This window comes from Lycium barbarum, chromosome 1 (assembly GCF_019175385.1).
Source record: "Lycium barbarum isolate Lr01 chromosome 1, ASM1917538v2, whole genome shotgun sequence".
Lineage (NCBI taxonomy): Eukaryota > Viridiplantae > Streptophyta > Magnoliopsida > Solanales > Solanaceae > Lycium > Lycium barbarum.
In genome coordinates this window covers 171,141,959-171,166,851 of record NC_083337.1, presented here as the reverse complement: position 1 = coordinate 171,166,851, position 24,893 = coordinate 171,141,959, and the positions used below count along the sequence as shown (strand labels likewise).

At 36.1% G+C, this 24,893-nt stretch overlaps 2 protein-coding genes and 1 pseudogene across 2 annotated transcripts; 1 reads left to right on the top strand and 2 right to left on the bottom strand.

The window, feature by feature from the left end:
* Positions 1-70: 70 nt before the first annotated feature.
* On the bottom strand, positions 71-3,994 carry LOC132608273 (receptor-like cytosolic serine/threonine-protein kinase RBK2). Its single transcript, XM_060322325.1, has 7 exons — positions 2,685-3,994; positions 1,887-2,138; positions 1,641-1,795; positions 1,445-1,524; positions 1,233-1,368; positions 1,007-1,156; positions 71-881 (listed from the first exon to the last, which is right to left on the bottom strand). The coding sequence occupies exons 1-7, from the start codon at positions 3,046-3,048 to the stop codon at positions 720-722; spliced, it is 1,299 nt and encodes a 432-aa protein (XP_060178308.1). The 5' UTR covers positions 3,049-3,994; the 3' UTR covers positions 71-719.
* A 4,019-nt stretch (positions 3,995-8,013) lies between these two features.
* Positions 8,014-10,584, bottom strand: LOC132626815 (probable LRR receptor-like serine/threonine-protein kinase RKF3). Its single transcript, XM_060341820.1, has one exon. The coding sequence runs from the start codon at positions 10,066-10,068 to the stop codon at positions 8,167-8,169; it is 1,902 nt and encodes a 633-aa protein (XP_060197803.1). The 5' UTR covers positions 10,069-10,584; the 3' UTR covers positions 8,014-8,166.
* Positions 10,585-11,154: 570 nt separating this feature from the next.
* On the top strand, positions 11,155-13,552 carry LOC132626810 (probable LRR receptor-like serine/threonine-protein kinase RKF3; annotated as a pseudogene).
* The last annotated feature ends 11,341 nt before the right edge of the window (positions 13,553-24,893 follow it).

The following is a 24,893-nucleotide window of genomic DNA, read 5'->3' as shown; positions in this document are numbered from 1 at the left end:
TTTACTATGTTTGACCGTTAGTGATGCATTTATTTTTGTTCAATACATAACAACTCTAGCCAACTTTGGTAGGTTAATATGCTCAATTCATCAACCTAGTGATGATTCTGCATGTATTTTTGTGTGTATCTCACCAGCGAATTTAAGAAACATTCTTGGGCTTATTTCTAGCTTGTGATTCTAATGAATAAACTACCATAACTATTCACAGCCTGGGAGACTGGGAGTAAATCAACAGCATTTATAGTTTACTGATATGAATCCACTCTTGCTAAATTTTTCTGCATTTTATAGCTTTTGTTTCCCTGGTCTTCCACATTATCGCATCGATCATAGCTCTTGCATAGGCATATGAGCACATCTATGCTCTCAAGCTTCTTTTCCATGAATCGTGTTGTTCGTTTTTGCTGATAAGCTCCAATTGCATCATAGGATTTAGAAATGAGAAATTCTTTCGCATTAGTATAGTGACTATTGTCACCTCTTTATTGATCTCCATGTAATGTGTGAAGAATGACAATTGTTTACCCTTGCCAATATCTAGAGGATGACTTTGGTATCCAGGGGTTGGTCATGGACCGACTGATACTTGCTTTCGTACTTTAGGGCACGGAAACAAGAGCAGAGGCATAACTCCATGCTTCCCATTAATCATGAGAAGAAAAGTGAAGGTCGGTGTTGCTAGTTTTGTCAATCTGATATGACAGTTTTGAGCCATCTCAGACTTCAATTGGTATTTGTTCCCGCATACTTAAACCTCTGGTCATTTTGCATTCTTCTGCACTAAAGAGTTCTTCATAGTGCCTCGTCCAATGGGATGATTTTCGGCATCTCCTGATAATATCTAGGCTGCCACGGTTGCCTTTAAGAAGCTGCAGAACCTGTATACAGGGTTCAGTTAATAATTCAACTGATAGGAGTGGTTTGATCAGAAACATGTCCGAATAGCCTTGCGTATGTAGACTAGAAATTTAAATTGATCAAGCAGTGTTCAGCATGCATTTGCCTGACTTAACCGTGGACGTCTGATGGAAGATTGATGTATACACAAAGAAGCAGCCAAGACCATGAGGTTCATCTGTAATAAGTTGTAGTCATCAGCAAGTAAAGGATCAACAAGCTCTCTAATTTTGTTCTTCTTCAGCAGGGGTTTGGCCTACATTAACGCAAAGAAGAAATATTTCAGATTTTGTCTCCGACATAGTAAACTATGAAGGAGAGTCAATGCATACCCATATGACAAGGCTTTGCTGTGAGAAATCAAGAGCTCGGCGTCCAGTGATAAGTTCCAAGATTAGCACTCCGAAAGCAAAAACATCCGTTTTTTCATCAACTATGCCATGCATTAAGAACTCCGGAGCAAGGTAGCTGCAACCTCAATTGCAAGGTTAATGAGAAGAATTAGCAAGACACAAAATGAGGAAGTCCTAAATAGTATACCAACCCAAATGTGCCTTCAAACTTGGATATAGTGAGGTGAGTCCATCGCTCTGGCAACCATTTTGCAAGGCCAAAATCACAAATCTGAAATGGAAACCAGAAAATTGTAGACGTTCAAGCACCCGGCTTTTATGAGCTATCTCAGTAGTGTGGCCCACTTTATTAGCTCTATGATTAGATGCTTAAAGCAAATATAGTACCTGAGGCTCAAAGTCCTTTGTAAGTAATATATTTGCAGCCTTAATATCTCTGTGGATAATTCTTCTTTGACCACCCTCATGAAGATATTGAAGTCCTTCAGCTATTCCTATAGCTACCTTATACCTGATTTTCCAGTCTAGTTTCTGCTTTGACACTGTAAAACACTAAACAAATAAGTAAAGATATATACTACTAGTAAAAGAAAAAGATGAGATGCCAAATTTGGGACTATGAGAGGCACTAACTCTGAAACATATTGGCCAAGCTTCCATTAGGAGAAAGTTCAAGAACAAGAAAGAGTCCACCTTCAACTGCATAACCAATCAACTTAGCAGTGTTTGGATGGTTGACATGAGCCATTATCCCAAGCTCCGATAAAAAATCCCCTGTTCTCTCATCTTGAGGTCCCTTTGTTAGCTGCTTAATCGCAACAAATGTTCCATTTCTTAAACATCCTTTGTAAACTTCCGCATAACCACCCTTTCCTATCAAGTTTTCTACATAAAAAAGTGCAGAATTTGACCATTAGAGAGTACACAATTGAGTATCTTTTAAGTTATTATGTTAGCAACATTAACCTTAAGAACACAACAAGAACTACGCCTCAATCCCAATCATCTTTTGGGTCGTGTATATGAATCATCACTGATAATGTTGATCCTAAGCTCATCTCAAACCAACTTGTTAGAAAATTTTGAAAAACAAAAGCAAAAAGTACCAGAAGTTATCCAAATTTTCTACTGGTATACAAATCTCTAACAAGATTAAAAGATTCCTAGAAAACATAATCAACTAAATGGTATCCTCTATATAGATCTTTTTCTTTTACTTTAAAAGGTGTTTTAGCAGGGGCGGAGTTAGAGCATTAGTAGCTTTAGCTCAAACCCCTTTTTTTGTGTGTTTTAAGATCCATTAAGTATTTATAAATAATTATCAAGAACCTTATAGCATTTTCTAAAATTCATAACCTATAAACTCAAAATCCTAACTTCGCCTCTGGATATAAGATAAAAAGCGAATCGAATTGACAAGTGATTACCAACCTTGGTGGAAACTGTTTGTTGCAGCCTGTAGCTCAGAGAGGGTGAAATTCCTCCACTGAGGCTTGAAGTAACTCAAATCATCATCAACAATGGGATTTTTCACAATCCCAACAAACTCTCTCATGCTGCTGCTAAATCTTTTACTAGATAGTTTAAGAGAATTTAGAGGATCTTTAGCCAAGTATCTCTTCGATTTCGCTCGAAATAGCTCGAAAAATCCAGCCCATCTTGAAGCACCTCTCTGATTCTTTGCAACTTCCAAGTCTGAAGTGCTGGCTTTTGAAGAGTCTGATTCTGACACTGCAACCCTTAAAAAATCCTCCAAAACAGTGTCAGGAGAACCGCTTACCTTTTCGTTGTCCATGTCTAGAAATTCAAATACCTTGCAGAGAGTTGCAGAGTGTTTCAAAATGTCTACTTTCAAGAATTCATATTTATTAAACTATTCAAAATTTTAACTTTGAGGTGCTACTTCTTCCGGTGGCGGATGTAGCATGCAGGAAAGGTTCATAAGCCAGTACTTTTAATGACGAGCATAAATTTATGTATAGAAATTCACAAAAATTGTAACAAATAGTAGATCTGAACTGATAACTTTAAAAATATAATGGGCTCAACACTAGAACCTTAAAAGACTGAATTCATAAAATTTAAATCTGTCTTCTCTATTAGACTATCATATATAATTAATAAAATGGAACTGAGAAAGTAACAAATACTATCACTTATAATTATCCGAATCATGCATACCAAAGAAAAGGAGAATATGAGATGCAATCATTTAAATCCTGAATGGTTTTGTTTCAACACCAGAAAACTGAAATAAAGAGAAGCTTTTAAGATGACCAATCATTCATAATTAGCAAATAAAGCGACGAAATCTATAGTATGTCTTTAGAAACAGAAGAAGTACAAGAAAACAGAAACAGAACGAAGTTATCTGCAACACCATAAATATAAACGAAACACATGGTCCCACAATTGTCAATTCATAAAGATTGTGAACTTGTGAAGTACTAAGAGGAACAAAGTATCACAGAAAATTAAAGATTTATAGGGTAAACTAAATCACATGCATGATGACAACGTACCCATAACGCAGAAAAAACGGACGAAGATTTTCAGGGATTATGAAAAAGAGAACTCCACTGAATGGTGGAAGAAAGAGAAAAAGAATGGAGCTCACAAATTACCAAGAGACGTAGATGGCAGCTGCTCAATTATACAGTATATGTTTTCGCTGCTACTGTTAGAACAGAAACGAAACGAAGAAAAAAGGAGGGGAAAAAAGGAAGGGAAAAAGGTATAATTGGTAACATGAACAGTCTTTAATTGGTTGGCTTTTCTTTTTCCACTTTTATATCTGTGAATTTTTTAAATAAACGAATTCAAGTTTGCCTCCGATCTTTAATTTCAAATATATAATTCCTTTTATGGTTTTTGGTTATTATAATTATTGAAATACACAATTGGTATGTAGACAGATGCTTTATTTTCTTCCAAAACAAGCTAACATACTCCATTTCTCGCCAACCTTGAAAAGAAAGTTTAAAAATAAGGTAAGAATTTACTCCAAATTAAATAATTAATTAAGCTTAGCAGTTAATAATTAAAATTAAAATAGGTATTATTTAACCTTAGCTATTAAGTGATAAACGTGCATATAAAAATGTATATTTTGGTATTTATTCAATTTTGATGGTAAATTAATATCATATGCATGTGAATTTTTACCCCAAAATATGGGGAAGACTGTGAACCGGGGGTGGAGAAAGAACAAAAGAATGGAAGGGGAAATAGTAAAGAAGGATGAAATAGAAGCAGCTGAAGATTTTTATCAGGGAAAGAATGATGAAAGCGTAGTCAATAAGAAATGTTTGCAAAATACGTTGCTTTTATCGCATTAATTGCGGCTCCTCTACTCTACGGTAGGTATATCATTCTAACAAGAGCTAATAATGTAGATGCATTATGTCTGCATTATACGTCTAAAAAAAGAATTTTTTTACTGGGGCTAGATATCTTCCATTCTACTACTATCACTTTTGTTTTATAAATAATACGAACGGAAGGATCAGAATTTCAAAAATGTGTCATTACATATATTCATCGCTTGTAAGATATGAATCTGACACTTTAAATCAATAACTATGTATAGTATAATATACTACGCCGTAATAATGTTATGTATGATTTCTAATTTACAGAAAGAGAGATGAGATTCAACTATCAGATGCTCAACGTCCAACGTAAAAGATTTGATGATTATTTTTCTTTTTTGTTTCCAAGTGACGATGAAGTAATTGATCATGTATATATAGTCCCCCATTTGTCCATAATGACAAAAGATAGTGTAGAGTTCACAAGTATTAGTAGGAGCTGAGGAATCGTGGAATACAAACCAAAAACGACCTACTAATTATAATGAGTACAAACTGCAAATTAAGCATTGTGCTTTATATATCTTCACCGCGCTAGCTTGTTTGGCAAACAAAGAAAAGGCAATATCTTCACTGAGATTTGGAACAAATTCGTCATGATCATTTTCAATGGATTATAGTCTTATGATAAGATATAAGTTGTGTCAACGTTATGATTTATGAATACTTTGTAGTTGGCGTCTATATTTCAACTTGTACCATTTTATTTCTTTTGCCAATGATGGATTTTATCCCATAAACGTATCTTTTCTATGAATGTGGTGCTTGGTTATAAGAAATGTTTGACAAGTTAAAAAGAAGAAAAACCAGCTACTTCGTTTTTTTTTTTTAATTATTATGGGTTAATATCGTTCCTTGGCCCTCCGAGTAAAGGAAAAGATCGACCGTAAAGAAGATCCTTTTAGAATTGATGGGCAATTTGCAGGTCTTTAATTTTTGCCCTCAAATTACTGGTCATTAATTTTTGCCCTTTGCCTAAAATACCCCGAGGTTCTGGGTTCGAACCTCGGTTTAATCATAAAAATAAAAATAAAAATCCGCAAGGCAAGGGTTTGCAAAAAATCTGCCTTTTGCGGCAGACTTTGCCTTAAGGTATATTAAAAAGTCTGCTGGAGCCTTGCGATTTTTTTTTATTTTTTTATTGAGGTGGGGTTCGAACCCATAACCTCGGGGCATTTTCGGCCACCTTTTTAAGCAAAGGGTAAGAATTAAAGACCAACAATTCGAGGGACAAAAATTAAAGACCACCCCAAAAGAAGGCAATCCTAGCGAAAAAAAGAAGAAGGAATTGATTGCTACTGTGCGGACTAAGAATGAATACTAAATCAAAATATTCGCACCAAGGTACAACTGGGGATGTTTGTGGTCCAGTTTGACTCGATTTTTAGTTAAAATCAAACCAAAACAATTAAGTCAATCTTTTTAATAGTCAAACCAAACCAAACCATTATAGTATAACTTTTATTGATTTCGGATTTATCGATTTTATCGATTTGGTTCGGGTTTTACGGTTTGGTTCGGGTTTAAGAATCTATTAGAAATTGATAAGTGAGGTAACATAACCAAAATGCAAGCAAATACTACACAAATTTGCCTCATTATATTTATTAAAAAAATCTCTTAGCTTCATTCCCCTAAGAAAATGGGGGAAACGAAACAAGAACACCACTCAAGAATCCAAAAGGAAGTCAACAGATAGGAAATTGGTAAATCAATTCCTAACAAATAATCAAGTCCACTCATCACTCGAAATTCCCCAAATTCTTCTTCCTTTCTCCACCTAAAAGATATAGCATCAGTAGATTAAACAAGGAGCGTGCTAATAGGTAAAGAAATAGCCTCATAAAATAAAAAAAAATTATTTTCAATCACATAATAAAATTCACCTATACAGACTCATCTTTCTGGGAATTTTGAGCAAGATCTTTTCTAACACAAACATTGTATAATTAAACAAATTAAAAGAGAGGGGGTACAAATTAAAAGAGAGGCGGTACGACGAAAAGGGTTCGCGGTAGAGTCCATTTTTGAGCTAAACTTTTCTTTCTAGTTAGTATTTGAATTAGTATTGCACTTGGAAGGACCCAAATTATGAAGAAGATACATAAAATTTAATTGGTGTAATATATATATATCGGTTTGGTTCAGTTTTTATTTTTTTGTTCAACACCAAATCAAACTAAATGTTATCGGTTTCTTAAAATTTTAAACCAAATCAAATCGAAGCGAACCGATTTTCGATTTATTAAGTCGGTTTGACTCGGTTTACCGATTCAGATCAGTTTTTCGGTCTCATTTGAACACTAGGCTACAAAAGTAGGAAAATTATTTCTTCATTGTCAGAAATTGAATCGAAAGCTATATTACTCCTATTTAAAGGAAAAAGGATTTTATCCACTTCCTTTGGTAGAGAGCTAAGGTGGCAATTGTTTCTAGAAACGACCTAATTAACCAAAACCTAATCCAAACATGTGTTTGTTAAAGAATGCCATATTTCCTTCCTTTCTCATTATGAAAAATATCTCCTTTTTTTTTTTTTTTTTTTTTTTTAATTTCTCACTCGGTAATTGATATTCGTATAGAAATCCAACTAAACCAAATTTAAAATTTCACTTTGAAGGTAAAATGCTTTCTACCAATGCGACTCAACTCCCTGCTAAAAAAGCTAAATGCCAGAAGTGTAAGTTTTACTCCATCTGTGGGGAGTGGGGACTAGGCTGAGGGCTCCAGCCACCTTGACGAGATTATGCATGCCATATGCTTGTTAAAAAAAAAAAAAAATCGTTTCTCCAAGGCCCAAGCTAAGGTGTGCCCGCTTATTATTTTTGGACCACGCGTAGCTTATAGCTCACGTGCTTATGTTTATTGGATTAAAAATAGTTTAATTTCCCCTGTCTTGGCTAGCCTCAATTACTGGAAAAAGGATCTTTTTTTTTAAACAAAAGTCTACTTCACATGATTTCTTTATTTGTCTTAGGTGCAATATGAGTGTGGGAACTTTTTACGAATTCTTTAATTATAATTTGAAGATTGAAAAGTAGTACTAGTAGATTGATTATTTGATTATAATTTGTTAAAGTGTGAAGAGCTAGATCACTTATTGTTTTTCCACTTGCCTTAACAAGTAAAGCCAATGCCCTTTCACTAACAGAAATATAATTAATTAAGAGGAAGACCACAATTAATCCTCTCACCAAGATATGTTAAAGTCTCAACGCAGAGTGAAAATCAGTAGATCTGTTAAGACATAAGCAGGACCAATCATGCATTAATCTTTGTTGATCTATATGGACTCTTACTTTAAATGCTCATTGCTCCTGCATCTTTTTAACCAAGGAACAAAAAAGGAAAAATGTATATATACCCCTCATGGTTTATGAGTTGTCTATTTCATATTGACAAAACAAATCCATTGCAAATGAACCAAGAATGATCTAATTAACTAGTAGTCGTACATTTTAGGGATAGTACATCAAATCAAACACTTCAAAATAATTCAATGCAGCTCAATTATATTAGCTAATGTTGTATAACAGAACCTCTCATCTTCCAAGGGTTAAACTTGTGGATATGGACATATTACCTGAGCCATTACTGCTACCCGGTCTCTCAATATCATCAAGATCAGCAATGAAAGGAATTGGCCTCTCTGGTATATTTGGAATTGGCATGTCAGCCTCCAACATCTTTACGACTTGATCCATCATTGGCCTAGCATACAATTGCGGGTGAGAACAAAGAACAGCTACCATAACATACTTCTCCAAAATTTCTGGATGAGCCAAATCTGGAATATTGTCCTCTACAACATCTAATGGTTTCCCTTCTTTAACCACTGACCATGCCCAATCTGTCATGAGCGTTGGCTTTCCATCATTAACTGCTATAAGCGCTTTCTTCCCGCTCAAAAGCTCAAGAAGCACGACTCCAAAGCTGTACACATCGCTCCTTTCTGTCAATTGACCATACAATGCATATTCAGGCGCTACGTATCCCATCGTCCCTGCTACACGAGTGCTCAGGTGGGTCATCCCCTCAGGGTTAAACTTTGCCAATCCAAAATCCGCAACCTTAGGCTCAAAATTCTCATCTAAAAGTATATTATTAGCTTTTATATCCCTATGAATAATAGCCGGTTGTGCCCCATAATGCAAGTAAGCCAAGCCTCTAGCCGTGCCAATTGCAATTTTCTGCCTAATAGGCCAACTCAATCTGTTGCATCTCAACCCAAATAAATGATCATATAGACTCCCATTTTTCACCAAATCACAAACAATTATCCTCTGGTGACCCTCTAAAGGGGATGTGGCCGTGCAATAGCCCCTCAAGCCTAGCAAATTCACATGCCTAACACTGGCAATTACCTCCAATTCATGAATAAAATCCGAATGTCCACCAGCTGAACAATTCTTGAACCTCTTCAAGGCAACCTCAGATCCACCTGGCAAGACACCCTTGTACACATTCCCATACCCTCCTCTCCCAATAATATGCTCATTTGAGAAATTTTTGGTGGCAGCTTTGATTTCATCAAAAGTAAAACTAACAAGAGTAGCGCTTCCTCTCATTAAATCAAAACGGGAAGCCAAATTACTTTCGCTTCTGGCACTTGTCCGCTTGCAACTCAACTTGTTTCTCCTCCTCCGCCACAAAAACCAGCAACAACCAGACACACCTAGAATAAAAACCAATGTACTTCCTACCGCTATCACAATGATGTCGGTAGAATTATTCTTCTTACCTTTGCTGGAAGTAGCTGCTGTATGAACGTGGGAAGCAAACAAGCATTTTGCAGTACCCTTATTAGTGGGCCCAAAATGATTGGCGAAGGCAGCAGCGTAATTAAACACGTAGACTAAACAATCGGAGACTTTGGCGACGGAAGGGCTAGCCATTACCTCGTAGAGGCTTCTGGTGCAGTTGTCGCAGGAGGGATAATTCTCAAGAGAACGGTTACAAGAAGAGATGATATTGGATAGGGCGCGCGGAGACAGTTTAGACTCAAACTCAGAGCGCGTGGTGATATTCATACAATGCAGAGAAATACAAGAGGTGTCGATGCTACAGGAACGGCTAATGTTGAAGTTAGGGATGAAGTGGTTGACTAGAGATTGATAGGAGTTCTTGCAAGACTTGGTTGTGTTAATGGGAGGAAAAAAGGAGTTGGTCCGACGGAGGTAGTCCGATTGGACTAGACGGAGGCCTTGTCTGATATAATGGCACTGGTTGCTGATATTCAAACTATGACGTCTGGTACTCTCAAACTTCCTACGGAAGGCATCAAAATCAAGAGGACATGGAGATCTAGAAGAAGAGGAGGAGTTTTCACCCGGTTGAGGTTGTTGCCGGAGGAGAGTACTCAGGGGGGATGATGATGTATAGGTAGCATAGTAACAAGGAAATGATATGTGCAGAAAGAGTAAAGTATATAGAACTACAGACATGTTTGAGAGGGGCGGTGAATCGGCAGTTAATCAATGGAAAATAACAGTTTTATGGCCAATGCCACATGAGGCTTGACTTGAGGGAGCTAGTGAAAGTGCAAGGATGGAAGTTGGAAACGAGAGAAAAATATTTGAGTTTTTGAGCTGATTATTGCATTCTATCATATACTCCAACTAGCAAGCCAAGATGGAGTTCATGGCAAGACCAGCAGTGTAGGTTCTGAGAAATTACCAATGTCTTTCTCAGAGATTATTTTAGGGGGCTGAGATTTCCTTTTTCTGTCTAAAGTGAAAAAAACTCAACTACTATTACCTGCACATCTTGCAACTCTCGTCCCCACCTATAGACTCTGTCCGTTGATTAAATATTCCCCGTGATTTGTTGTGCATGCCTAATTGTTTCTTAACCTTTAGCAAATGACTAAATGAAGAAGCTACACGCAGCTTTAAAATATGACCATGCCAAAACAATATGGATTCAAATGAGAAGTGACAAGACTTAGCAGATAATCATGGGGAATATTAAATTTACGGACTTTTAGAGCCTCTGACTAATAAACAATATGCAAATACATAGAAAAAGCAATTATACCTCGACCCCCTCTATAGTTGTCCGTTCTCAACCTGTACATGTCTCTGAGAATTTGGATGGAGCCACCATTACAGTTACAGGTTTGGTAAAATTCAATAATTTTCGCTTAAACACAGATCTATCCACAACTCAGTTAATATAAGGATTGTGATTCAAAGCTTGTAAACTAAAAATTCTGGATCCGACCCCACTAAGAATGACACTAGTACTTCCACAGAACCTACTCTGCTGCTTCTTTTCCAATTGCAAATACTCCACATTGACTTGCTATGGTAATACTATAACATTATGTTACACATGATAGATGTCATAATTAATCAGCTCCACTTTCAGCTCTAAAGCGGTCATAAAAAAATGTCTCCAGTTTTATATTCCTTCCTCTTTCTCCATATATCATTTCCTTGTTTCTCCGCCACTACATATACATCATTATCCCATTGGACACTCCTCCAGCAACCGCAACCGGCCAGTAAAAACTCCTCCACCTCATCCTCTCTATGTCCTCTTGATTTTGATGCTTTTCGTAGAATGATCCATCAGACTACTTCCCATCAACCTCTTACTTCAAATCTCACCACCCAATGCCACTACATTCGTCACGGCCATCGTTTAGTACAATCCGATTACCTCCGCCACACCAACAATTCCTTTTTTTCCTCCCCTTAACTCCTCCGAGTCTTGCTGGAACACCTACCAGGGCCTCGTCGACGACTTCATCCCCAACTTCAACATCACCCGTTCCTGCGGCTTCAACATTACCTCTTGGATCACTCCTCGATGTATGAATATCACAACCCGCTCCCAATTTGAATCTAAACTCTCACCCTTCGCCCTGTCTGATCTTGTTTCTTATTGTAACCGTTCTCTTGAGAACAGTGCCCCCTGTATCACCAGCCTCTCCAACATACTTGCTAGCCTTTCTGTTAATTGTACGGGTTACGTGTTTATGTATACTGCTGCATTCGCCAATCACTTTGGGCCCACCAATACAGGTACTGCAAAATGCTTGTTTGCTTCTGATATTACTGCAGTTACTTCCAATCAAAGTAGTAACAGTAAGAGCAATTTTATCATCATGGTGATGGTTGTAGTATGTGGTTTGGTTTTTATTATTCTGTGTGCGCACGGTTATTGGTTTTTGAGGCAGAGAAACAAATTGAGCTGCAAGTGGGAAAATATCAGAATTGATAGTAATTTGGCTTCTTCAATGAGAGGAAACACAACTCTGGTTAGGTTCACTTTTGATGAAATTAAATCAGCTATGAGAAATTTCGCAAGGGCAAAATATTATTGGGCTACGAGGGTACGGGAATGTGTACAAAGGCGTATTGCTCAGTGGATGTGAAGTAGCTTTGAAGAGATTCAAGAATTGTTCAGCAGGTGGAGATTCAAGTTTTAATCATGAAATGGAGGTAATTGCCAATGTTAGGAATGTTAATCTGTTAGGTTTGAGAGGCTATTGCACTGCTACATCCCCTTTAGAGGGTCACCAGAGGATAATTGCTAAAATGGGAGTCTATATGATCGTTTATTTGGGTTGAGATGTAACAAATTGAGTTGGCCTGTTAGGCAGAAAATTGCTATAGGCATGGCTAGAGGTTAGCTTACTTGCATGACGGAGCACAACCTGCTATCATTCATAGGGATATAAAGACTAGTAATATACTTTTAAATGAGAATTTTGAGCCTAAGGTTGCGGATTTTGGATTGGCAAAGTTTAACCCCGAGGGGATGACCCACCTGACCACTCGTGTTGCAGGGACAATGGGTTACGTAGCACCTGAATATGCATTGTATGGTCAATTGACAGAAAGGAGCGACGTTTACAGCTTTGGAGTCGTACTTCTTGAGCTTTTGAGTGGGAAGAAGGCGCTCATAGCAGTTAATGATGGACAACCTACACTTGTTACTGATTGGGCATGGTCACTGGTTAGAGAAGGGAGACCAATAGATGTTATTGAGGACAATATTCCGGATTTGGGTCATCGAGAAATTCTGGAGAAGTATGTTATGGTAGCTGTTCTTTGTTCTCACCCGCAATTGTATGCGAGGCCAACGATTGATCAAGTAGTAAAGATGTTGGAGGCTGACATTCCAGTTCCAATTATACCTGAGAGACCAATTCCTCTCATTGCAGAACCTGATGATATCGAGAGGTCCGTTAATAGCAGTAGTGGCTCGTGTTATATGTCCACATCTACAGGTTATCAGCTATATACATTTGAGCATAATGGAACCCCTGGTAGATAATTGTGGTTCTAACATAAATTGAGCTGCAGTGAATTATTTTGAAGCATCTGATTAGATATGTTACCCAGCAAATATACTTGTTAGATCCTTTTTTGGTTCATTGCAGTTGATTTGTTAGGAACAAATGAAATAGAACATCCACACAAATTGTACAGTGAATATGCATGTCTCGCAAGTACTCAATTTTGAGATACAAATTTCAGTATTGTCATGTGCTTATTTTACGACCATATAAATGAGCTTCCCATTGACTGAGGAAGTGCTCTCTACGAGATTTGCATATACTAAAGGCTCGAATACACTCAAGGATGTGGCTTAGTAGTCAATGAAGTGGGTTGAGAATCATGAAGTCTCAGGTTCAAATCCAGTAGAGACAAAAACACTAGGTGATTCTTTTCATTAGTCCTAGCCTTGTTGATAGAGTTACTTGGTACTTGTTGATGGTGGAGGTGGCAGGTACCCCGTTGATTTAGTCGAGGTGCGCGCAAGCTGGCCGGGACACCACGGTTATCAAAAAAATATATATATACACGCGCACACACACCAAAGGCTCGAACTCAAAACCTCCCGTTAAGGATGAAAGAATTACTAGTATTATATAGGGAAACTTACCTAAATGTACACTTAGTTTACCAAGCATGCCCGAAGTATTCACTGCCTATATAGTTCGGCTGTATAGGTATGTATATTATATAAACATATTTACTATACTTTATACACTATCTATATACTTTGTACATATTTTATAAACTAGATGAAAGGTATTTATCTGTAATTTTCCTTATTGTATATTCAACGTATGCAAAACGTGTCCGGAGTTCGTAATTGGCAGCCAAACTATTTCCAGGCATGCAAAATGCGTGTAGTAACACATTGTTTATCAAGTTAATAAAGATATTAAGTTTCTAGATCACTCGAAAATGAAGTTTTGCGGAAGCGAACAAATACCTCGGGTACACAAATTCAAAATAAGATTCCAAAACAAGATGCTCAACTACTTTTGAGCTGGAATTTAGTTGTTAAACTAGGAAATATGTCGGGTGTGAAAGACTTCATTAAACTTGCGACTAATCCTTTCATATTTGAGATTCTTATAAAAATTAGAAATATTGAGAATGTTCCAACATAAAATTAATATGAAAAGAATAAAAGGTAGATTCTCGTAAAAATTAAAAATGTTAATATTTTAACTTCAAAAACTTTAGATAGTATATAAAAATATTTTTCTTTGATCAATTTCTTTTATCTTCTATATATTCTTTGATTATAAAATTTGTCCTTGACATATTTTTGTGTACATAAAGAGTATGGACGACAATAATTATCATTTTTTCCCTTTCCTATTTTAATATACAAAAAGATTTAGTAAATAGTAATAGCAAATAAGTTAAACCAACTTTTATCCTAATTCTACAAATAAAAGTAAAGCTTTTGTGTTATTACTGGATAATAAGATTTAGATCAAGCTTAAATTTTAAAAAGGTTGTGTACAATATCAAAATAATACTTTCATAGAGATTTTAATGCGTCTCAAAAGACAACTTTATTTTCATGAACTTTTAAGATTACTAAATAAACATATTTAATCGAAGCTTCCATTAAAAAAAAAAAAAAAGAGGTGCTAAAAATGATATAATGATACCTTGACAGTGATTCTTCGGTATTTTCTTCATTATCTTCTTGTTCTGTAGAGGAACCACTATTATCACTTGATTACCTGCACCTGAAGTTTAGCCATGGCAATTCAAGTGGTCAAATGCACATAAGTCACATTCCCACATAAGTCACATTCTCATTACAAGTTACGGAAGTACATTATTCATCAGGAATGTTACACTTAATGACTTGCCATAAAGATGATTATTGGAACGACTATATACTTGCATGAACTAAAAATGAACAATATTTTCTAGGAAACAATGTGACAATAATAAAAATAACTGAAGATCATAGACATAGGCCTAATATACAGTATTCTATCCATTTACGGTAAAAAAAAAAGCTTTCAACCGAAAATATTCAATCCCTAGTTTTTCTCCTCTAATTTCTTTAGCAAAATTCTCATGTTTCTGCAAAATCAAGAAACTATAAAAAACACTTTCATTTTCTTGATTAGTTCCTCTTATCATTCCTATAAATAATTAAAAGTATGGAAGAAAAAAAGAAATACTGGAACAGAAGATAAAAAAAGAAAATACCCATGAATTAATGGAAGTCAGAGTATTAAAAATCAGAACATAAACTAGTAATAACTAGGTTAAAGAAAGAGAAAGAAACTTTATATTGATATCTAGGATGACAACGTACAAGGCAAATGAAGTCTTCAATTTTGGAAGTAATGGACAATTGAAATGGAAGAATAAAAAGTAACGAAGTAATGACATTGAATGGAAAAGGAACGTGGGAATAGAAATCTGTGGGGATTAATTCAGTAACTACTCACTACTCAGGAGACGAAGACAAATTTTGACAACTATATACTATTTTTTTTTTTAAAGACAAAGCACACAATAAAGGGCTATTTTATTATTTAACTATTTAATGTGTCCGCGCTTCAAGCAGGTTTGAACTTATTTTTTTAGGATGTAGTTAACGTGGAAGAAATAGAAATTGAATTTTAATATAAATATATAACGTGTGACATTCACAAGAAAAAAAGTAGGAAATCAAATATATATGAAATTTTTTTGTGAAAAGATATCATCAAAAAATAATATCCAAAATGCATCACGTTGCAGTCAATTTTTACTAAAAGAGAAGAGAACAAAATATTGACAAAGAAAGCGAATGGAAGTCCATATAAATTCTCTGAAACTTGAACTTCAATAATTCGTATTGCAAACCCTCTAATGAATTGATGTTTTAATTTGTTTCATTGATTTCTCACAAGAAGCGACAGTGGTCATATTCAAATACTAACTCTGGTTCAAAATACGTCTCCGCTCAACTGTTCTATTTTAGTTCAAAGTAAGTCTCCACTTCTAAAATTAAGAAAAAACCAATTTCATTTTTCAAGATTTATTCATATTTACTCAAGACAATAAATAAGCAAAAGTCTTATTAAATAAGGGTAATTTAATTAAAATACCTATTTTTTTAGAAGCTAAGTGTTTTCTTAATGAATGTCAAAAAGGCACATCTATTTTAAACCGGAGGGAGTAGTAAATAATGAGTACCTTAACTCTTGAGGTGTTATAAAGGTCATTGAAGCTGTAATTAGTTTAAATATTTAATGAGAGACCTTTAGACTTTTCAACGTTAATCTTCTCAAATTTCACCATAAAAATATAAATGAGCACCAAATTGAAAAAATGAGGACAAAAAAATGAGAAACAAATAAGAGGATTCATCGCTTTACTATTGCTCAGCTTTATGTTCGTAGACTCGTAGTAAATTAAAGCATAATGAGCCCTTTCTTACTATCGATGGCATATGCCTGGTCTCCATAACTCCAAGAGTCAATCAATTCAATATATGTAATACTTTCATGTGACCTTTAACCTCTTTGTAGGTGAGAGAACACGCGAATCAAACTAAACTCTGAGTTGAAATGAGTAACTCTGGAAGTACCAAGTTGAAATTTGCTCTTCATTTTTTATCTACTCCCTGAATTCGAGATAAAAGATTTAAATTAGAGAAGAATTCACTACAAAAAAAAAAAAAAAAAAAAGAGGGTAATTTGCGGAGGTTGAAAGTTTCAATTCATGGAGGTTTTAGCCTTCGCTAGTTGCTAGAAGAGGCTCAAAACCTTCGCGAATTGCAACTTTCAACCTTTACAAATTACTTATTCTTTTGTAGTGATTTAATGAGGCAAAATATAAGAAGTGAATTTCATGGTTCTAAGCATTTGTTTATTTAAAAAGGTAACTTAGACCTCGAATCTAAATGAATAAAGTGTAACGTGTGTTGACACCCAATTTTGTCCCTCCTTAATCTTATTCACTCAGGCGTCTAAATTTATTGACAAGCTAAATACTTTATTTTTACAATATTTTATTGCCACTGCTACTAATATCATTACTTTTATTTTTTGACATTGCAAGTATCACTTTACCACAAATTTTAGATGATTCGTCATCATTTCATTTTTTTTTCGGGTTTGGACTCGTTAAATTTATTAGAAGACAACATTTTGCAAAAATCTTTATTCTTCTACATATTAATTATTTATTGTCTTTACATAATATATATTATACCAGTTATTAAATTGGAAGCCCAAAAATAATTAAATAGCGGAGGAAAGAACAACAATTTTCAACCAATTAATGGCTTAAAATACAAATACAATATTATTTCCCTACCCAAATAAACAACCCACATTTTAATACCCAACCCACATTTTCAACCCAACTAAAATACCAAACGGACCAGCCCATACCCGTCTCTGACCCGACCCTGTCCAACCCTTCCCCATTTCTAAAACCTAATCTCTTCAGCCCTAACCTTTCCCCTTTCCCGCTCTCGTCTCCTCCGCCTTCTCTCGTCTCTCTCTTCCCCCTTTTTCCCTCTTCTTTGTCATCTTCTCCATCTCTCTTCCACCCCACACCCACGTTCTCTCCACTTCGCCCGACATCGCCCTGCCATTCCTCACGCTCCCTGCCTCTCCACTTCTCACTGCCCCTCACGTTCCACACACCTCTCCTTGTCTCCCTCACTGCTCCGACACCATCACACCACTTCACTTTGTCCCCCACGCCTGTCTCCTCTTTCATACGCTCCTCTCTCTCTTCAATCTATAAATGAAGAAGGATTACTCAATTAAAGGGGGGGATTTTTGGTTTTTGAATGGTTTATTGTTTAGGAACAAGAAACCCGAATCAACAGAAAAGATTTAGAGCCAAAATTCCCTACAAAACATAAACTTTAATCAACAAAGACAACAAACAATTGCTCTGTTTTCCTTTCGTTTTCTGTTCAAAACGTTAGTTACTTTAATCGATTTCGAGCTCGTCGTGTTCGAGTAGATTCGTGACCGTCGACACCCCTTTCACTGCACCAACAAAAGGTAATCTTGTATATATTTGGCATAATGTTTATGACTGGACTGGCGCGGTTGTTGGACTGGTCATCTGCCTTCGTGGTCAAATCTAAAAAAAACACTGCATTCGCATAAAAAATATCATGTGTGGGCTCTGTTCTTCATATGTAAATGAATTTGTTTATTAGTTGTTTGCTTACATACTATAATGTAGGCTGTAGTGGAATTGTGTATATGAATGTATGTGCGAAATATATTTGAATATGCATAAGATATACATCATCGATTGAACTGTCTTGAGTTTATATTTGATTATATACTAACCCCTTTCTTTCGTTTTATGCATGACCATCGTATACGAGTCCGAGAGACTCGTTCATCCCCGCATTTGGAGTTGGGTTAAAAGCCCAACATGAAATTTCCTCCTATCAGTCCAATCTGCAGCCAAACAAGAAAACAAAATCTGGGCCAAAGCCCAATAGACAAGACGGCCCCCAGCAGCCATATAGAGGAAATTATTGGGCCTAAGCCCAATAAGCATGAACAGTTCGGCTGGGCCTTAATAAATGGGCCAAACCCATTTACTCTTTTGCTCTCTCCCTTATTTTTGTGTATTTTTATTTGCTTTGTATAACTAACATTTATGCTTGTCAATTAAGATAGACTTTAGTAACATTAAGGGTTTTAGTTTAGTTATGGGTAGTTAATTACGTACAAATTACATTCACTTCTATTTTTAAAACTATTTATAGTACCTATAACATTTATTTGAGTAATCGATTTTCAAAATAGCATGATTACGTCTTTTGGTTAAGGAAATAATAATTTATGCTTGCTATTTTACAAACTTAAAACGTCATAAATCTTACATTAACGTTAGCTTATTCTAAGGGATAAAAAAAAAGCAAACTAATTCAACGAATGACTCTTTCACTTTAGTTTCTTTTCAACACTTAGAAATACATATTTATCTAAAATAATCTTTAAAACTTTTATTAAATAACTCTTTTAAATTTTAGTCATTTTTTCTCCAAATACATATAAACATCACTCATCCTATTCCTTTTGGTTTATTTATAAACTCTTATTAAATCACTACATTTTCTACAAGTATTATTCTAAACAACACTATTACACTTTCGTTTTAAAACCTTGACGACATTTATAAGTCGTGTTTACAAAATAACATTAGAAATACTCTTTTATACAAATCATTATTTTTACACAAGTTTTATTTTAAATAGCATTCTCACATGGTTATCTACAACTTTAGTCATATTTACAAAGCTATTTCCTTTTCTATAATACTATAATTACACTTAGCCTAATTAATTATAAGTCCGGTCGGTCAACCATTGTTAATGGGTCTTAAAGGATGCCTAATACCTTCCCTTTAGACTAATTGAACCCTTACCTAGAATCTTAAGTTTCGCAGACCTTAAACAGAGATAACTTTTAAAAAATAACTTTAATAAACTTTAGGTGTCCTAATTCACCATAAATAATTAGGTGGCGACTCCTTAACATACACAAAAAATAGGAACCTCCAATATGTCGTACTTCTAACTTTAACTCTCCGGGGTTAAAATGGGGTGTGACAGCTTGGCGACTCCACTGGGGACTAAACCTAGGTTCTAACCATAACAGACTTAGATTTAATTAGGCTTTGTGTGCTAACTTAGTTACTTTATTTGCCTAAACTGTTTTACATGCTACAAATTGTGTGCGTTATTAATTGTTGTTTGATATAAACTGTCTAAGTGTTATTGCTTTGATAAATTGTCATTCCGTTTATATTTCTTCCACTTCTGGAAAACTCACACTATCACACGTACACGCGAGGTGTGTTTTGCGCACCCGCAAATTTCTTTCGTAGAATCCAAATTTTAGGAGAGTTGGCGTATGCGCGGGGTGCCCGAGTAACGGGGACCGCGTAGCCTTCTCACTCGAGTAGTCCGCTCGGGAACCTTGTGTCTAGTAAAACCACTCTTAGTCGACCTAGAATAGAGCTAAACCAACACCCTTTATTAAGAGCATACATCTCATAACCTAGGAGGTTTAATACCCTTGGTGTATTAAACCCATTAGACGACTTTACCCAAGCGTCCAAGCGGGTTCACAACCCCAAGTGACAATAATCATACTTTATATGCATGTTTGAAGGATAACTGTGCCTAAATATTGACTATTTGCTCTAATTAATTAAACTTTAGAAAGGAGGGAATGACGAACGTTTCTATGACAGGTATGGATTTACATTGGGTTACAATGAATGACGAAGATCAATGACATCACAAAACAGAGCTTAAATTTAGACATAGGAAATTGTATTTACTTTACTTAGATTAGGAAACACTTTATGTTGTACTCATTTGACATGTAATAAATATTACACTACTTTCGTACTTTATTTTGGGGAAATAGAATTTGTTTAATCAACTCCGCCTATGTGAGCTCGCTCACATTGCCGGTCCCAAGCCCGGATAAAGGAGGAGGGTTGCCGAGGGTCAATCGGAAACAACCTCCCTACCCAGGTAGGGGTAAGGCTGCGTACATCTTACCCTCCCCAGACCCCACTATTGTGGGATTACACTGGGTAGTGACCAAGACCAAGAATTTGTTTAATCAATTAAAGCAATGGGATGACGTATTATGACACACTTTACCCTTCAAACAAACGTTAGGCCTACCTCTGGCACAAAGAGGTCACATGCATATTAGGACGCGTTTTTTTTTTTTTTTGATATAATCGTTTACATTTGTTTGACAATTTGTTTGACTTTATTTGACGAATTATTTGCTACATGACTTACTTGACTCTATGTGATCATGACTTTACCTACTTGACTCTATGTTATGGGACTGACATCATTTTGCATTTTATGTTCTTATATCCCCAAAAAGAGTTGATTCGTGTCAACACCAAGGCACTGACAATACGGGGTGCCGAACCAGGAGAGACTCTGAAGAATTGGACTTGTACTCCGTCTCTGATTCGCCGGTAGTCTTGGTAGACTGAACATGTAGTGAACTTTTATATTTTATTTTTAAGGGCTTGAATCATGTCCAAAACTTTTATTTGCTTTGCTTCATCTTTTGGAAGCTTAATCGTGAAAACTATGAATGCATTTCTGATTTTCCTTAATCATCTATTATTGTTATTTTCTACTATAATTATCAAATCTGTCAACTCTACGATTGTGACATAAAATAAACGAATGAATAACATACGTCTCGAGAGAATAACAAAGAATTTAGAGGATAAGACAAGATTCCACTCACAAGAATTGAAATAGCCGATAGGTGATGACATAAACCTGAAAGCTAGCAATCCAAGAAGAGATCAAAGGACGACATTAGGTAAGACAACCTAGTTTGCAACCTTTCCTTTAACAACCGTACGAACTACGCTGACCTGATTTCCATGGGAGATACGTAGGCAGCCCACAAAGGGTTCGGTTGCATTATAACAGAAAATCCAAAAAAAAAAAATCCTTATACAAGGAACACATAGGGCCTGATTCCCTTGGCGAGATTCATAGACTATCAACATATAGGTCCGTCACACCTAGAAAAAAAATTAACCAATCTTTTACCATTTATATAACAGAACTACGCTGACCTGATTCCCATGGCGGGATACGTAGGCAATCCAGATCGGGTTTGGTCCCTTATTAGAAAATTTTAAACCATTCTTATATACCTTACGAACTACGTTCTGACCTGATTCCCTGGAAGGATACGTAGGCAACCTATATAAGGTTCGGTCACACCACAACATAAGTTTAGCATACCCTTCTGAACCCAAAACTGGGGAATATTTTGAAAAGATATAGACGAAAGAACGGTTGGACATAGACAAGATTAAGGCTATCAGACAGGAAGTATTATAGACCAATTACTTTGGAAGTGTCACAATCTGAAGTTGGCAGAAATATTTTACAACTTATATTACATATATATCTTTCTTTACATACATACATTTACATATATATATTTCACAACTTATATACACATAGTTACATTTCCTTATACATATACTTACATACCTACCTTTCAAATCAAATACTTTCTTGCAATTGTTTCACTACTGTTCATCTACCGAGGCTTCAACAGAGATCACAAGATCCAAACAAACAAGACGAATGGAGCACCAATAACGTCAAGCTTCGAGTCGACACGAATCAACTTCCCCCTCCCAAACTAAGAATTTTCTTTGAGCGCAGGAACCTAAAACCGCGAGATCAACAGTCAAGTCTATCAATCATGGCAGAAAAGCATCCTTCAGCTCATTATGGCCGCGCCGCAAATGCCATACGGCTTTATTTTCAACTTTATCTTTAATTTTATTTTACTTTTATCACAATAACTTTTTGACTTTATATACCTGTTTTGTAGGTTGACGAAATTGAAAGCGAATTAAATCAGGATCACATGTCATTAGTTTGGCCTGTCACAACACCATCAACATCATAAGCCAAACGGCTATTCTACCACTTTACTCCATACTTTATCAATTATTTTATCATATACTTTACCAGCTTTAACTATTTTACTCTGAACTTTGCAGGAGTCATTGTTAAGTTTCCAAAGACAGCTGGAGGCATCTCCCAAGACCGCTGGAGGCATCAATATCACACCCCGAGGATAACTATACATTTAGGCTCGTCCGCCTTTGATAGGACACTTTAGGATTGTCCGCCTTTAATAGGACACTTTAGGCTCATCCGCCTTTAATAGGATACCATTTCTTTAAATGCCTCACACGACATATGCATCATGTCCTCGAAAACAACCGGGGACATACTTGGGTTCGTCCACCCTAAAATAGGACATATCGGGTTCTTCCACCCTAAAATAGGATGCTTGGGTTCTTCCACCCTAAAATAGGATATTGGGTTCTTCCACCCTAAAATAGGATATTGGGTTCTTTCACCCTAAAATAGGATACTTGGGTTCTTCCACCCTAAAATAGGATATTGGGTTCTTCCACCCTAAAATAGGATACTTGGGTTCTTCCACCCTAAAATAGGATATTGGGTTCTTCCACCCTAAAATAGGATACTTGGGTTCATCCACCCTAAAATAGGATATTGGGTTCTTCCACCCTAAAATAGGATATTGGGTCCTTCCACCCTAAAATAGGATACTTGGGTTCTTCCACCCTAAAATAGGATATTGGGTTCTTCCACCCTAAAATAGGATGCTTGGGTTCTTCCACCCTAAAATAGAATACTTGGGTTCGTCCACCCTAAAATAGGACATATTGGGTCATTCTACCCTAAAATAAGAATTCACATATTTATCTTGAATTTTACAGGATTAGCATCGAGTCTCTGAAGACAACCGGGGGCATCATTCGGCTATACATACACATAAGCCAGACGGCTACACTATGACACTACTCTCTACCTTATCATTCGCTTTACCAATTCTAATGATTTTACAGGAATTATCATTAAGTCTCTGAAGACAACCGGAGACATCATTTGGTTGTACGACCTCATTAGCATATCATTGAGTCCCGAAGACAACCGGAGACATCACATGGCTACACAGTCTCACCCGCATAAGCCAAACGGCTACATCATTTATCATCAAACCCCGAAGACAACCGGAGACATATCATCGAGTCCCCGAAGACAACCGGAGACATCGCATGGCCACACGGCCTCACCTGCATAAGCCAAACGACTATACACTTATTTTACTCCTCACTTCATTTCTTTATTTTATCATCTACTTTTCCTACTTTCACAATTTTACCTTGAAATTCGCAGACATCAACAAGTCCCGGAAGACAGCCGGAGGCCTTATCACTATCATCTTCAAATGCAACTAAAGATATTATCACATCCTCGGCATACACATCACACATTCATTCGAGTCCCTGCTGACAACCAGAGACAACATTGGCCACACGGCTTCATCTTCATTCCCGCACTCATATTTACTATCCTTTATAATTTTACAATTTCAACTTTATTACTAATTTTGACATGAATTTCAGTTTTGGCAGAAAGTACAACTTGCAGAGACGCAACACGACGTGGAACTTTATCTTACGCAGTGAACTGGGGCAAATTTGCTGAAGAGGAATACCAAACTCACAAGCAAAGGTCACGAATCTACTCTCGAACTCAACTCCGCCTACGTCCACAAACACGTGACACGTAGGTGAATTTCTCTTCCATATTTCTCACTAAAATTCCATTTCAATCAACTCTTTTCACAATCTCATATTCCTTTCTACATCCCCAACGTCTCCATAACTCAACACTAGGGCAGGTTTGGAGAAATTTACATGGTGTCTAGTAGAGTCCTACTTAGGGTGTGTTGTGCACCACATTTATAATTAGGAGGCTATAAACATATGTTCCCTTTTCGACACCTGCCTACAACCCTTACAAATCATAAATCCATAAATAACATTCGCTCAACAGGTTCGATCACAATTCCTTCTGCCTTCATAATGTTTTCCACCAATTCTCCTAACCCATATCTTATAAATTCATATTCGTTGGTCCAAACAAAATTGGCTACTACGTCAACTTGTTCGCCCGAAGATTCTTACATCATCTCCGGTCGAAGAGGGGCATCTGTTGACACCCAATTTTGTCCCTCCTTAATCTTATTCACTCGGGCGTCTAAATTTATTGACAAGCTAAATACTTTATTTTTACAATATTTTATTGCCACTGCTACTAATATCATTACTTTTATTTTTTGACATTGCAAGTATCACTTTACCACAAATTTTAGATGATTCGTCATCTTTTTTTTTTTCGGGTTTGGACTCGTTAAATTTATTAGAAGACAACATTTTGCAAAAATATTTATTCTTCTACATATTAATTATTTATTGTCTTTACATAATATATATTATACCAGTTATTAAATTGGAAGCCCAAAAATAATTAAATAGCGGAGGAAAGAACAACAATTTTTAACCAATTAATGGCTTAAAATACAAATACAATATTATTTCCCTACCCAAATAAACAA

Bases quoted from the DNA above. Each gene is read 5' to 3' on its own strand.
- LOC132608273 (XM_060322325.1), bottom strand. From the start codon at position 3,048: ATGGACAACGAAAAGGTAAGCGGTTCTCCTGACACTGTTTTGGAGGAT. The intron at 2,139-2,684 runs GTTGGTAATCAC...TTTTTTATGTAG, and splicing joins AACAAACAGTTTCCACCAAG to AAAACTTGATAGGAAAGGGT. The intron at 1,525-1,640 runs GTACTATATTTG...TTTCCATTTCAG, and splicing joins CAAAGGACTTTGAGCCTCAG to ATTTGTGATTTTGGCCTTGC.
- LOC132626815 (XM_060341820.1), bottom strand. From the start codon at position 10,068: ATGTCTGTAGTTCTATATACTTTACTCTTTCTGCACATATCATTTCCT.